The sequence below is a fragment of the Salvelinus alpinus genome, chromosome 12, assembly GCF_045679555.1.
Source record: "Salvelinus alpinus chromosome 12, SLU_Salpinus.1, whole genome shotgun sequence".
Lineage (NCBI taxonomy): Eukaryota > Metazoa > Chordata > Actinopteri > Salmoniformes > Salmonidae > Salvelinus > Salvelinus alpinus.
In genome coordinates this window covers 45,622,456-45,638,362 of record NC_092097.1, presented here as the reverse complement: position 1 = coordinate 45,638,362, position 15,907 = coordinate 45,622,456, and the positions used below count along the sequence as shown (strand labels likewise).

The 15,907-nt window shown below is 42.2% G+C and overlaps 1 protein-coding gene across 1 annotated transcript; it reads left to right on the top strand.

Moving 5' to 3' along the window:
* Nucleotides 1-6,287: 6,287 nt before the first annotated feature.
* On the top strand, nucleotides 6,288-11,907 carry LOC139536228 (intermediate filament protein ON3-like). The gene is made up of 9 exons (XM_071336557.1): nucleotides 6,288-6,789; nucleotides 8,632-8,840; nucleotides 8,982-9,042; nucleotides 9,125-9,220; nucleotides 9,394-9,558; nucleotides 9,715-9,840; nucleotides 10,006-10,226; nucleotides 10,345-10,400; nucleotides 10,591-11,907. The coding sequence occupies exons 1-9, from the start codon at nucleotides 6,397-6,399 to the stop codon at nucleotides 10,791-10,793; spliced, it is 1,530 nt and encodes a 509-aa protein (XP_071192658.1). The 5' UTR covers nucleotides 6,288-6,396; the 3' UTR covers nucleotides 10,794-11,907.
* Nucleotides 11,908-15,907: the final 4,000 nt, after the last annotated feature.

Genomic DNA, 15,907 nt, shown 5'->3' with positions numbered 1-15,907 from the left:
CAATCCCGTTAACGGGATCGACATGACAACAGCCAGTGAAAGTGCAGGGCGCCAAATTCAAACAACAGAAATCTCATAATAAAAATTTCTCAAGCATACAAGTATTTCACACTATTTTAAAGATACACTTCTTGTTAATCCCACCACAGTGTCCGATTTCAAAAAGGCTTTACAGCGAAAGCACCACAAACGATTATGTTAGATCACCGCAAAATCACAGAAAAACACAGCCATTTTTCCAGCCGAAGACAGTTACACAATAAATATATGTTTTGTTCGATAAAGTTCATATTTATATCCAAAAACCTCAGTTTACATTGGCGCCATGTTCAGAAATGCCTCCAGAATATCCGGAAAAATTGCAGAGCCACATCAAATAACAGAAATACTCATCATAAACTTTGATGACAGATACATGTTTTACATAGAATTAAAGATACACTTGTTCTTAATGCAACCGCTGTGTCAGATTTCAAAAAGCTTTATGGCAAAAGCACAATATTCAATAATCTGAGAACAGCGTTCAGCCACAAAAGGAAGCCATACAGTTACCTGCCAAATTGTGCAGTCAACAAAACTCATAAATAGCATTATAAATCTTCACTTACCTTTGCTGATCTTCATCAGAATGCACTCCCAGGACTCCCACTTCCATAAGAAATGTTTGTTTTATTCGATAATGTCCATCATTTATGTCCAAATAGCTACTTTTGTTAGCGTGTTTGGTAAACAAATCCAAAGTCAGGAAGCGCGTTCACTTAAAGCAGACGAAATGTCAAAAAGTTCCGTAACAGTCAGGAGAAACATGTCAAACGATTTATTGAACACATTTTTAGGATGTTTTTAACATAAATCTTCAATAATGTTCCAACCGGAGAATTCCATTGTCTTCAGAAGTGCGATGGAACAGAGCTCCCTCTCATGTGAACGTGCATGGTCAGAGCATGGTCAGCTCATGATAGACCTTACTCATTCCCGTCTCCTTCGGCTCCACTTCACAGTAGAAGCATCAGACAAGGTTCTACAGACTGTTGACATCTAGTGGAAGCCGTAGGAAGTGCAAACTGACCCATATCCCACTGTGTATCCGATAAGCGATGAGTTGAAAACCTACAAACCTCAGATTTCCCACTTCCTGGTTGGATTTTCTTCTCACGTTTTTGCCTGCCATATGAGTTCTGTTATACTCTCAGACATCATTCAAACAGTTTTAGAAACTTCAGAGTGTTTTCTATCCAATACTCATAATAATATGCATATATTTGCAACTGGGACTGAGGAGCAGGCAGTTTACTCTGGGCACCTCTGGGCACCTTTTCATCCAAGCTACTCAATACTGCCCCTGCAGCCATAAGAAGTTAAAAAACGTCAGGCTATGCAACATTAACCAATTAAAAACAGCACTGTAGCAATGATGTTTATGCTGTAAGCTATAGGTCCAATTTATTATCACTGCATTTTGGCTTTGCTTGAATTGCCCTGCCAATGCATTGTTATACAATTCTATTTCAAAATTTGAGGTAGGCTATATGATCACACTGGTAATAGATCCGTTGTTGTATTACTTTTGAGGCACAGCTGAGTGAGCATACATTTAAATAATTAGCTTTTTATTTTACTGGGCTGATGGTGCCTGCATCTGATGATCAGTCTCTGCGAAGTGAGAGAGCAGCAGACTGCGGGTCCGCCTCTCAACATCCCTCTTCTCTCCCTTTCCTCCACTGACCAAAAAGGGACACCATCTTCCAGCTGAAGGCGTAACTCGAGTCACATCACATTATTTCTGCCTCATGTACAAATTCATGTTGTTACAGCTATGAACAGAGAAAGTGAAATATTCCTCGATATCATAAAAGACCTTGAAAATGTAGGGACTGAACATTCAAATCCTGTTGCTGCAGGATTATTTTGCTGTGACAATATAGGTCAAATTAACATTAACATCCTACATCTGTACTAACACATCTGATTAAACTTATCACCTACTCATAAAACCCTTAATTAGTTGAGTCAGGTGTGCAAGTACTGGGTTGGAGAAAAAAGCTGCATACCCTGGGACTCTCCAGGACTAGGATTCAAGACCACAGCCTGTGATAGTTATCATTGTTGGATGTAGACAATGGTAATTGTCTACATGGTAATTCATTTTTAATTAAGCATAAATTACAGTTAGAATAAAAAACTTCTAGCTACAGCATCCTGGATAACTTTCCCTGGCTCTTGGAATGAATGAGCAGTTTGACTAGTTGTGCACACTCAGGTTTTGTCTCCAAGCCAATTCTACTTAAGTGAAACACTTAAAAAATACATTTATCGCTTCATGCCTAAAGCAAACTATTAACAACTCCCAAGTAGAATTTATGAAGTGTTCTACTCTAGGCAATACAGTCGAAATCCTAAATACTATGGTACTTTCAAACGTGCTTATATGTCAGACTTTTAAAACAAGACTGTCAACTTCTAATATACAGTACCAGTCAAAAGTTTGGACACACCAATTCATTCCAGGGTTTTTTTAATTTTTTTTTAAAATGTTTTACAATGTAGAATAATAGTGAAGACATCAAAACTATGAAATAACAAATATGGAATCATGTAGTAACCAAAAAAGTGTAAAACAAATCAAAATGTATTTTAGATTTTAGATTCTTCAAAGTAGCCACCTTGACAGCTTTGCAAACTCTTGGCATTCTCTCAACCAGCTTCACCTGGAATGCTTTCCCAACAGTCTTGAAGGAGTTCCCACATATGCTGAGCACTTGTTGGCTGCTTTTATCTCACGGTCCAACTCATCCCAAACCATCTCAATTGGGTTGATGTTGAGTGATTGTGGTGGCCAGGTCAACAGATGCAGCACTCCATCACTCTCCTTTGTTACATAACCCTTACACAGCCTGGAGGTGTGTTGGGTCATTGTCCTGTTGAAAAACAAATTATAGTCCCACTAAGCGCAAACCAGATGGGATGGCGTATTGCTGCTGATTGCTGTGGTAGCCATGCTGGTTAAGTGTGCCTAGAATTCTAAATAAATCACACAGTGTCACAAGCAAAGCACCCCCACACCATCACACCTCCTCCTCTATGCTTCACAGTGGAAACCACACATGTGGAGATCATCTGTCTCACAAAGACACGGCGGTTGGAACCAAAAATGTGGACTCATCAGACCATAGAACAGATTTCCACCAGTCTAATGTCTATTGCTCATCTTTCTTGGCCCAAGCAAGTCTCTACTTATTATTGGTGTCCTTTAGTAATGGTTTATTTGCAGCAATTCGACCAAGAAGGCCTGATTCACGCAGTCTCCTATGAACAGTTGATGTTGAGATGTCTGTTACTTGAACTCTATGAAACCAGTTATTTGGGCTGCAATCTGAAGTGCAGTTAATGCTAATAAACTTATCCTTTGCAGCAGAGGTATCTCTGGGTCTTCCTTTCCTGTGGCGGTCCTCATGAGAGCCAGTTTCATCATAGCACTTGATGTTTTTTGCGACTGACTGGAAGAAACGTTCAAAGTTCTTGACATTTTCCGTATTGACTGACCTTCATGTCTTAAAGTAATGGACTGTTTCTCTTTGCTTATTTGAGCTGATCTTGCCATATTGGACTTATTATCTCTTTTTATACCTCTTTGGTATTTTACCAAAGAGGGCTATCTTCTGTACACCACCCATACCTTGTCACAACACAACTGATTGGCTCAAACACATTAATTCCAAGGCACAAGGCACACCTGTTATTTGAAATGCATTCCAGGTGACTACCTAATGAAGCTGGTTGAGAGAATGCCAAGAGTGTGCAAAGCTGTCATCAAGGGAAAGGGTGGCTACTTTGTAGAATCTCAAATATAAAATAGATTTTCATTTGTTTAACACTTTTTTGGTTACATGATTCCATATGTGTTATTTCATAGTTTTGATGTCTTCACTATTATTCTACAATGTAGGAAATAGTAAAAAATAAAGAAAAACCCTGGAATGAGTAGGTGTGTCCAAACTTTTGACTGGTACATGGTGTTGGTGTGACGAGAAACCAATAATGAGGTTGTTTTCAGGGTGGTGATTTATTTGCATGTAAGATAGCCTGTTTTGTCTTAAAGGACTAAAGCAACAGGGATTGAATTAGGGGTAGTTTTACAATGTACTATCTTAATATGGGAAGCAGCATACACATAGAACAGCTTTCTATTCCAAATAATTATGAAAGAGCAACCAATTATTCAGAAAGTAAATATGTGATAGGTGATATATGTGATAGGATGGCAGCATTTGGTCCTTAAAGATGATCCCAATTTCATTGCAGGCAGATAGATACCTTTTTTTTTTTATCATTGAAGCCAAGGGTCTTGATTGTCAATTATTATTGTTGATTATTTATTAGTGTGGTATCTCTTGTTCTGTTTTTGCATTAAATTGCAAAAGTTGCCACGATTACCTGATGCGGAAATATACGGAAATCCAATATTCCAATAATTCGAGACAGCTATGACACAGAAGTCGATACACGTCAAAACGTGATTACTAAAACATGCTGGTTTCGTCATTGTACCAGCAGGCCAAACCCACTTCATTTTTGTAATGTAATGCTACAACATCCCATTGATACACCTGTTACTGTCACATTACTAACCCCTCTGATGGGATAATGGACTGCACACCCATTTTTAACCTAGAGTATTAACATTTGAATCTGCCCAGGATGGTATTAAGGCACCATAACTGTTATGCACTGAAGCTAAACACCAACATTCAGAAAAGGTCAGGAAATGCTTGGGGTGACTGACTGTCAGAAAAACAGACAGGCAGAGACTTATGTATCACTCCATGCATGCTCTGTGTGTCAACAGCTGGGCCATGAAGTTTGTACATACCAGGGAGGGGTAAGGGCAGCATTGAGTGACACATTTTGCTTGTTAGATACACCAACATGCATGCCTACAGTATTGTACATGAACACCAGCTCACATAATCAACTCATTTGAATATGAAACACACACTGACTACATGTCCCAGACTAGATTACGCCTACTTTTCTGTTTGCGTGTGTGCTAAGCTTACTGTTATTGTTTGGATTATTAGAATTAGATTTTAGCACAGCTGGAGCCGGGTTGTTTACATGTCACCCGTATGACAAAAAAGGTGCACATTCTATTACAGATTTAATTTGATTGTATGATATACCTAATATGTGTTTTGGCTTGGGTGTCCCATTGTTTAGGTATTTTCAATTGCAGTATAAAAGATACAATTAAAGAGAACGTAGATTTGGAAGGCCAAGCCCATCTCTGCCTTGGCCTGCCCAAACTCACCCTTGCACCCTCTCCCCTGTGTGTGTCACTGGGCTAGAAGATCCCAGTCACCAGAGCACAGCTCTGACTGGCTCTAATCACAGGATCGCCACACAGAAACAGCAAACCACACCCAGTCAGATGTTTTTGCGTGACTTGATCTTTATTTCTTTCTTTCAATTGAAATGTCAGTACTGTAGGTTAAAAAGGCATCAACTCAAATGTCTATCCAATTCTAAACAAGGTGTTGTGAACTGAAGTTGGCAAAATCAGTCAGAGTAAATGAGTATACTACTGCAAAAAGTAGTAATATACGTTGTTCATTCATGTGTAAGACTGTACTCTAGGATTGTGTGTGTGTGTGTGTGTGTGTGTGTGTGTGTGTGTGTGTGTGTGTGTGTGTGTGTGTGTGTGTGTGTGTGTGTGTGTGTGTGTGTGTGTGTGTGTGTGTGTGTGTGTGTGTGTGTGTGTGTGTGTGTATTGTGTCTATACAATAGGCTTGCCTTTTCTGATAGGCTATGTTTATTTAAGTTCTGTAAACACATAAAGATGTCTACCATACATAGTGACACTACAATAAAGTATCTCCAAGTTTGTACTGCATTTGTACTGCATTGTACTTCATTCACTTTCTCGTAGCTCTGACAGAAAGTTAGAGCACATTCCTTTTCGAAGAGACCTCTTGTAAAAGGCAATTGATCCCAACTCCTTGTCTACTCTCATTCTCATCTCTCCAATCCCCTGCACAACTCTCTCTCTCCCCTTTGACCAGAAGCAGGGTGTGTCAGGGCTTACATCCACTCAATCCTTCCCTACCAGTCTGACAGGATGGGCCACTCCTGCCAGCCACAGCCTCAGGGAATCAAGGGAGAAGGAGGAGGAGTGGGCAGCTAGACGGAAAGACAGTGAGAGTGAAGGTTAAAGTGGGTCACCCTGTTTCAGGTGAATGCTCCTCCCCTTGACTCTAGAGCAGGATAAAACCAGCGAGGTGTCAGCCAGATCGTCACTTGACTCTCCTTTTTGAAGCCTCCTTGTCCTTAATCCGTTGCTCTCTCTTTTGAGAATTCAGGCTTGTAAAGCAGAGTCAACACTACCCTAAAGTTGCAACCATGAGCTTCAGCAGGACAAGCTACAGAAGCGGCGGCAGCAGCATGGGCGGCGGAATGGGGGGCAGCACGACCATTCGCAAGAGTTTCACCAGCCAGTCCTTGGCTGCTCCCGGATCCACCCGGATGAGCAGCGGGTCTGTCCGCCATTCTGGCGCCGGGTTCGGCTTCAGCAGCAGCAGCAGCGCAGGTGGCTACGGTGGTGGTCTCGGCGCTGGCTATGGTGGTGGTATGGGTGGCGGATTCCATGGCGCCACCATCACAGCTGTCACATGCAACCAGAGCCTGCTGGCACCACTGAACCTGGCGATCGACCCCAACATCCAGGTGGTCCGCACCCATGAGAAGGAGCAGATCAAGACCCTCAACAACCGCTTTGCCTCCTTCATCGATAAGGTCAGTTCCTTCCTGTTAACCTGTGTGTCTTCACCTTGCCTGTACTTCAAATGCTAAGCATTCACATCGATATCAACTGCACACAATTTTACTGTCTGTACTGAAGTGTGCAAAATAAGTGCCTGTACACTGTTCTTTTGACTTTATCATGCACTGACATGATAAACCCTATGTTCAGAATGCTATCATGGTGCTTCTCTCCTTCTTCCATGTCAGACTGTTGTCATGTAACCAAATAGATAATTGACATTGACCACCACCATGAAATACTTGAAGTTTGTATTACCTTGCAATGATCACAATCAATAGAGTAAATGAGAAATATAACAAATACAAGTTAGCGTTGGCTCTCACCTCACATATTAGCTTGCTAATATAACGGCATAGCATTTCTTAGTTGTATAGAGCTGAGTAAAGCTGCTCTCCAAATGCAGGCATGTTTATTTTTCTGCTGACAGCCCTTATGTCACATATGTCACATCTCCCACAATTTACACTCTGACATAAGAAATAAAGAGATCGTAAGACAAGGGAGCTGTAAATCTTATCTCTACGGCTGAATCCGTCAATTCATTACGACCTTTGGGATTAGAAAAGGGTATAAACTGTGCAGAGGCTGTTTCTGATTATGCCCATTTGTGTTGAGCTTTCACAAAAGTTGTAAAAGGACCCCACCCAGGATGTAAACAATAATACAATAAAGATAGCCTGAAGCCTTGTCAGGTCCTGTGACTTTAACGGCCTCTTTGGCTGCTATCTAAACAAGGGTGGGGACCCATCTCTCCCTCTGACTCACCCCATCGCATGCCTGCAGGGTGTGGTTATGTGGACAGAGTGCCCACATAGTCCAAACTCTTTTTTTTTTAAAGTCTGGAATGAATGCGTGGCCTTCAGAGTGAAACCGAGCGAAAGAGATGACTCATAGCTATGAAAGATAGGTAAAACACCCACAGTGAGTTAGGGTTAATCCCACATACACACACAGTGAGCCACTCCTTGTCAGGGAAAGTTTGGATATGCTTTGGCATGCCAAAAAACACTCTCTCACTGGCCTTGTTTTGTTTTGAGGGTGAACAATGAGAGCTACACATCTCAGGGCAGATTATCGATGGGATTAAGATTAATTTGACCTCACAGGATGTAGGCTTCTCAGATTCTGTGTTTACCCCTAGACTACCATATGTCATCATCACTTATATCAACAAAGTCTTGAACAGGGTGTGGCTGTTCAAACACAAACCTGTGATGCTATCTACACAGCTATGCAGGTACAGATGTAGCTTTTACTGCAAGTCTGCTACAAGGTTGACTTAGGAGAAGTTATGTTTTTGCCACACCCTTGGAGCCCCATTCTTTCCACTTCCTTTTAAAACATCTACAGAAGTCTACCCAGGAGAAAGACTGACAATTAAATCGTAATGTAGAGTCTATGAAGCCTTATCCATGGATCCATCCATCACACATCATTCATTAATGACCACATTCATCCATTTATTCACTCACTCACTGACCATTTCCCTTTTGTCCATGCAGGTTCATGCACATTTATTCATTCATCCACCCATTCATTCATTTGTTTGTTCGTGCTTTTCTTCCTCTTTTTCTTCCTTCCTTCCTTCCTTCCTTCCTTCCTTCCTTCCTTCCTTCCTTCCTTCCTTCCTTCCTTCCTTCCTTCCTTCCTTCCTTCCTTCCTTCCTTCCTTCCTTCCTTCCTTCCTTCCTTCCTTCCTTCCTTCCTTCCTTCCTTCCTTCCTTCCTTCCTTCCTTCCTTCCTTCATTCCTTCATGCATTCATTCACAAGTTTCAGTCAATGGCACTGACCATTTCCCTTTTGTCCCTGCAGGTGCGTTTCTTGGAGCAGCAGAACAAGATGCTGGAGACCAAGTGGAGCCTCCTGCAGGACCAGACCACCACCCGCTCCAACATCGACGCCATGTTCGAGGCCTACATCTCCAACCTGCGCAGACAGCTGGACGGCCTGGGCAACGAGAAGATGAAGCTGGAGGGAGAGCTGAATAACATGCAGGGTCTGGTTGAGGACTTCAAGAACAAGTAAGTTGTCTATATGTCGGATGTGCATGAAAAGTAGACAACTAGCCATTTTAGTATAAGCAATAGTTTGTTTAACCTCAGTGTAACTAGCAACCAGACCAATGACTTTGCATGATATACTGCCCTTCGTTTTTTCACCAGGTATGAAGATGAAATCAACAAGCGCGCCTCAGTAGAGAATGAGTTTGTCCTGCTGAAGAAGGTGTGTGAGATATAACATATCTCGCCATAACTCATGTCACAGTTATTACATCATCCATTAACTCCTCTCTCTCCCTCTCCAGGATGTTGACGGTGCTTACATGAACAAGGTGGAGCTGGAGGCCAAGGTTGACGCTCTACAGGATGAGATCAACTTCCTCAGGGCCGTCTACGAGGCGGTACGAACCGTTCATGAACTTTTCATATTTACCATACAACACATACTGTAGATCTTCAATATCAGAATCTTGGAGAGCTTCAACACTACATCATGATAGCATGAGTGTTCGTCAGTAAATTAGATGCTGGATGAAATCTAAAGGTTTCTCTTCATCCTCTCTTGGTTCTTCAGGAGCTGCGTGAGCTGCAGGGCCAGATCAAGGACACCTCTGTGGTGGTAGAGATGGACAACAGCCGTAACCTGGACATGGACTCCATTGTCGCTGAAGTGCGCGCCCAGTACGAGGACATCGCCAACCGCAGCAGAGCTGAGGCCGAGACCTGGTACAAGCAGAAGGTAAGCCAAGACCAGGTTTCAATTGCAAGATCAAAATATATTAACATAGTTTACCAGAACACGTTCATGCAAAATAAGCAACATTGCTGTGAGCACTTCATCAATCTTCACCGCCCTCCTTTTCATTCTCTTATATTTCCTCCCATCTTTTCTCAGTATGAAGAGATGCAGAGCTCTGCTGGACAGTATGGTGAGGACCTCCGCTCAACCAAGACTGAGATCGCCGAGCTGAACCGCATGATCGCTCGTCTCCAGAACGAGATTGAGGCCGTCAAGGGTCAGGTGAGAGTGAAATCTCATTTCAGAACCTCCTTTGAGAGGATTGACCATAAATGCTTGATGCCCAAGCAAGATGGTTCATAGCACTAGCGTATTACCATTAGCCACAATTATATACATATATTTTGAATGAGAGGTTTGCTAACGCGAAATGTTCTCTTACCACAGCGGGCCAACCTTGAGGCTCAGATCGCTGAGGCAGAGGAACGCGGTGAGATGGCAGTGAAGGACGCCAAGCTCCGAATCAGGGACTTGGAGGATGCTCTCCAGAGAGCCAAGCAGGACATGGCCCGCCAGGTGCGCGAGTACCAGGAGCTGATGAATGTCAAGCTGGCCCTGGACATTGAGATCGCCACTTACAGGAAGCTGCTGGAGGGAGAGGAGAGCAGGTGAGTGAAAGTGGAAGCTGGATAGTTGAGATGTTAGCCACTTAGCTTAGCATGTTAGCAATGTTACTTAGCAACTTTATATCCAAAGTTCGCTAACATTGCTCTTATCTGTTCACAGAATATCCTCGGGTGGTGCATCTGCAACAATCCATGTGCAGCAGAGCTCTGGTGGCAGTAAATACCATTTTGATATAATTTCTCATTGTCACCATATAAGACATAGGCCTGCTCTTCACACTTCAGCTTTAGAACCTTTTCTGTTATTCTGACTAATACACACCAAGTTTGACATGCATCATTGACACCAGAATATCCTCTAGCTTTACAGCAGATTAAACTGATCCAACTGTCTCTCTGTACCCAGACTACTCCAGCGCAGGCTCAGGTGGATTCGGCTACGGCGGCGGCAGCAGCAGCTACGGCGGCGGCAGCAGCAGCTACGGCGGCGGCAGCAGCAGCTACGGCGGCGGCAGCAGCTACGGCGGCGGCAGCAGCAGCTACGGCAGCGGTGGTGGTGCCACAATCACCAAGTCCGTGACATCCACCAGCTCCAGCAGGCGTTTCTAGAGACTGTCAACTCTCCACCCAAACCAGACCCATACCAATCCACGGTGCTACGCAGTACACTTAGACCTACACAGCTGATTTAAAGTCGGATTGATGACCTGTATTTACGTTTATTTTTCAATCCCTCCCAAGACAAAAAAAAGAAGAATAGGCTAGTTGAATTACACTGCCTTGGTAGATTCACTGGAAAATAATGAAAGTATCATTGTGTTATTTCAGGAGCAATACCTGTTCTCCCCTGTATTATTCACCATAATTCACAGGTAACCAATAATGTACAAGTGCCAGTTCCTCACAAGGCCAACATTTCTATCTTTCTGCACTGATGTTTAAGGAATATAAATAGAAAAAGAAAAATAGAATGTGTGAAAATGTAAACCAACCATAAAGAAAGCTTGCTAAGGATCCACTCTGTACCTTTGTCAGCTTGAAGCTTGTAAATACATGTATCAGTGGTTGTTGGGCATATTGCTCTAGCTTCATACTCATAGATGGCAGTGTCATGGTCATAATCAATGAACTTTGGGCACTTGCTGATTTGGCAGCTGAATGGAGAAAACCATTGACCCTATGTGGTGCTATGAACAAGTGATGCCTTCATATTCCTTTTAGGTGATTTATGTATGCTATGAAAGTGATGATGTGCCACAGGAGGTTGCTGAGGGGTGAACAGCTCATAATAATGGCTGGAATGGAGTGAATTTAATGCTATAACATGGAAACCATGTGTTTGAGTTCTATACCATTACATTACTATGAGCCCGTCCTCCCCAGTTAAGGTGCCACCAACCTCCTGTGGTGTTGTCATAAAAAAAATAGGCCTTTTTTGCTAACACATGACATGTCTCTTTCATAGTGTACTGAAGTAGAAGGAACAGTAGTCAATCTTCAGTCACATAACTCAAAAGGACATACTTGTTTGTCAGAGGTTTACATTTTAGAGAAGTTTCCTGTTAATAGTTTTCTTCTATGCTTGGTTTTGCTTTCGTTACCATTAGAAGGAAATAATGTTGTGACTAGATTTATTTCTAAAAGTGTTCTCAACAATCTACATAATTTGTGACAATTGACTTAACACCAAAAATAACTAAATAAATTCATTTGAGATCTTAAATCACTGTCTCTAGTGTGTGGAAAGGTTTGCCTTTTTTCTGACTTTTGTTGTGTATTTCACATGCCTCTCTGGCACCATCTAGCTGTGCCTTCTTTGATGAAACTTCAATGTTGAGCATTCTGGAATTTCAGATAATTAAACTCCATTAAACTGATATTACTTTTTATTTATATTATTAATAAGAGTCGATTGACACACCCATGCGTCAATCTTAGTAACATAATATTTTTTTATTTTCCCCAATTTCTATCTTGTGTCAACGCTGCAACTCCCCAACGGGCTCGGGAGAGGCAAAGGTTGAGTCATTCATACTCCGAAACATGACCCGCCAAACCGCGCTTCTTAACACCCGTCTGCTTAACCCGAAAGCCAGCCGCACCAATGTGTCGGAGGAAACACCGTTCACCTGACGACCGAGATCAGCTTGCAGGCACCCGGCCCGCCATCGCTAGAGCGCGATAAGCCAAGTAAAGCCCCCCCTGCCAAACAATCCCCTAACTCGGACGACACTGGGCCAATTGTGCACACGACCTATGTGATTCCTGATCACAGCCTGGGATCAAACCCGGGTCTGTAGTGATGCCTATAGCACTGCGATGCAGTACCTTAGACCACTGCGCCACTCGGGAGGCCCTAGAGATATGTTTTGCATGGGCTGCGTCTTAATCCACCGCATCCGCCTATGTCGACCTTCCGAATCTGCAGTGGAAGGTGGCCTAGCGACAGAAGTGTTTTTCAGACCATGAGACATCCTGAAATTGTTCTTCTCATGATGAAGGCTGTGCAATATGTAACGCAGTTGACATGCAGACTGTACAATTCTTTGTTTTTTAAAGCAACATTAGTATGGATTAAAGTAGGATCAAATGTGGTCCTAGAAATCTCTTAATCCTAGCTAGGAGTCAAAATAAGAAAGAAATATAGCAGGTCTGATATCTGTGGATCGCCGTCCCCCTGGATATTGATGTGACTGTCCCTATCATATATGCAAAACTCCTTTGCAACTCTTCACAAAAGCAATGAAGTCATTTTAATGCAGAGAGCTTTTGGGGTTTTGGCATTCAGTCACAGGCATACCGCCAGGTAATCAGAAAAAATGCTTTGACATTTGGAGAATTATTTTCATAAACAATGCGTGGCCTTGAGGAGCAATAATTACCAAGAGGACTCATTGGTAGATATCCACAATGGCTTTTTCAGTGGCCAACTGTACATTTGAAAGACTTAAAACAGGTGAAGATGTGTGTGTGTGTGTGTGTGTTTAGGCTGTCTTTGTGTGTGTGTTTGTGTTTAGGCTGTCTTTGTGTGTGTGTTTGTGTGTGTGTGTGTGTGTTATTGTCTACACCAGTGCATGTAGGGGGTTAAATTATGTCTGTGAGTATAACATAACTGATAAGCGAAACCCCGAGGACAAACCATCCCAAAAAAAAAGATTTTCAGCTTACCACTATTTTCAATAGCTAGTACTATAATTATAAGCCCAAATCCTCCCAGATTGCAGTTCCTAGGGCTTCCACTAGATGTCAACAGTCTTTAGGTTCTTGGTTAGTCTTTTGGTTTTTGGAAAAATGACCCAGAAATTGTAGTTTTTCTAGGTGGCTCCCATTTTGGCTGTAGTGTTTCCAAGCGCGTGGAAGAAAGCGCGTTCTTTCTTATTTATCTCCGGTAATGAACATACTATTCTCCGTCTTACATTTTATTGTTTATTTATTTATGTGGTCCCGTGTGGCTCAGTTGGTAGAGCATGGCGCTTGCAACGCCAGGGTTGTGGGTTCATTCCCCACGGGGGGACCAGGATGAATATGTATGAACTTTCCAATTTGTAAGTCACTCTGGATAAGAGCGTCCCCTAAATGACTTAAATGTAAATGTATTTGCGTATTAGGATACCTATGGTTTGATTATAAATGTTGTTTGACTTGTTTGGAAAAGTTTATTAGTAACGTTTGGGATTCATTTTGTATGCATTTTGATGGAGGGAAACTGGATGGATTATTGACTGATGCGCACCAGCTAAACTGAGTCATTATCGAACAAAAGGACCATTTGTGATGTAACTGGGACCTTTTGGAGTGTCAACAGAAGAAGATCATCAAAGGTAAGGCATTTTTATGTCGCTATTTCTGACTTTCGTGTCGCACCTGCCTGGTTGAAATATGTTTTTCATGTGTTGGTATGCGGGGCGCTGTCCTCAGATAATCGCATAATTTGCTTTTGCCGTGAAGCCTTTTTGAAATATGACACGGCGGCTGGATTAACAACAAGTTAAGCTTTATTTTGATGTATTACACTCTGCAATTTCACCGGATATTGTTGAGGCGTCCCGCTAGCGGCACGCCTTTCCCAAACAGGTTTTAAAAAACGCTTGATTTGATTGAATGTTTTTTCCTATTTTGTTTAATTTGAATTAAAACAAAGCACAGCCTCCCTTCCACTTTTTTTTGTCCTGCGCAAATGTTTCGCCAAGTAGGTGAGAGCGAGGTTATAATGAGAGGTTAAAATGAGAGTGTGCACTTGTGACAATTTGCCCCATCCGCGGGTAAATTGTCACACTACGTCGGGTAAATTGTCACATTGGATTATCAACAAATAAGAACACAACTAATTAATTGTGAATATTGATTTTAATTTCAAATTCAACTTCATTAAAGAACTCCAAATAAAAACTATCATGCCTGGCAAATCATGCCTTTCAGTAAAAACAATAATGCTGGCAAGGCACACATTAACTAAGTGGCATGACCACTTTACTTTGTATAAGGGCACAAGGCGAGACCCAAATGCAGACACAGGAGGCAGATGGTTGAGCTCCGATATTTATTATAACAAAAGGGGTAGGCAAAAGGCAGGTCGGGGACAGCCAAGAGTTCATAAACCAGGTCAGACTCCAAACAGTACCAGGCGATAGGCAGGCTCAAGGTCAGGACATGCAGAGATTCAGTGATCAGGTCCGAGTCCAAACAGTACAAGGGGATAGGCAGGCTCGAGGTCAGAACAGGAAGAGAGCTCAGGCAGGCGGGTTCGGCGTCAGGACAGGCAAGGGTCAAAACCAGGAGGGTTAGGAAAAAACAGAGCCTGGGAAAAATAGGAGCTAGGAAAAATGCTGGTTCACTTGGCAAAACAAGACGAACTGGCACAGAGAGACAGAAAACACAGGGATAAATACCCCAGGGATAATAAGCGACACCTGGAGGGGGTTGGAGACAAGCACAAGGACAGGTGAAACATTTTGTGACAAATAACATTTGATTTGAACAGATCAGGGCGTGACACTTTGAACTTTGAAATCGAACGTTCTCTGGCATGCACATAGACCCATGGTAATTGTTGGAATCCCAAATCAAATCAAATTTTATTAGTCACATACACATGGTTAGCAGATGTTAATGCGAGTGTAGCGAAATGCTTGTGCTTCTAGTTCCGTCAATGCAGTAATAACAACAAGTAATCTAACCTAACAATTCCACAACTACTACCTTATACACACAAGTGTAAAGGGATAAAGAATATGTACATAAAGATATATGAATGAGTGATGGTACAGAACGGCATAGGCAAGATGCAGTAGATGGTATAGAGTACGGTATATACATATGAGATGAGTACTGTAGGGTATGTAAACATAAAGTGGCATAGTTTAAAGTGGCTAGTGGTACATGTATTACATAAAGATGGCAAGATGCAGTAGATGATATAGAGTACAGTATATACATATACATATGAGATGGGTAATGTAGGGTATGTAAACATTATATTAAGTGGCATTGTTTAAAGTGGCTAGTGGTACATTTTTACATAATTTCCATCAATTCCCATTTTTAAAGTGGCTGGAGTTGAGTCAGTATGTTGGCAGCGGCCGCTAAATGTTAGTGGTGGCTGTTTAACAGTCTGATGGCCTTGAGATAGAAGCTGTTTTTCAGTCTCTCGGTCCCTGCTTTGATGCACCTGTACTGACCTCGCCTTCTGGATGATAGCGGGGTGAACAGGCAGTGGCTTGGGT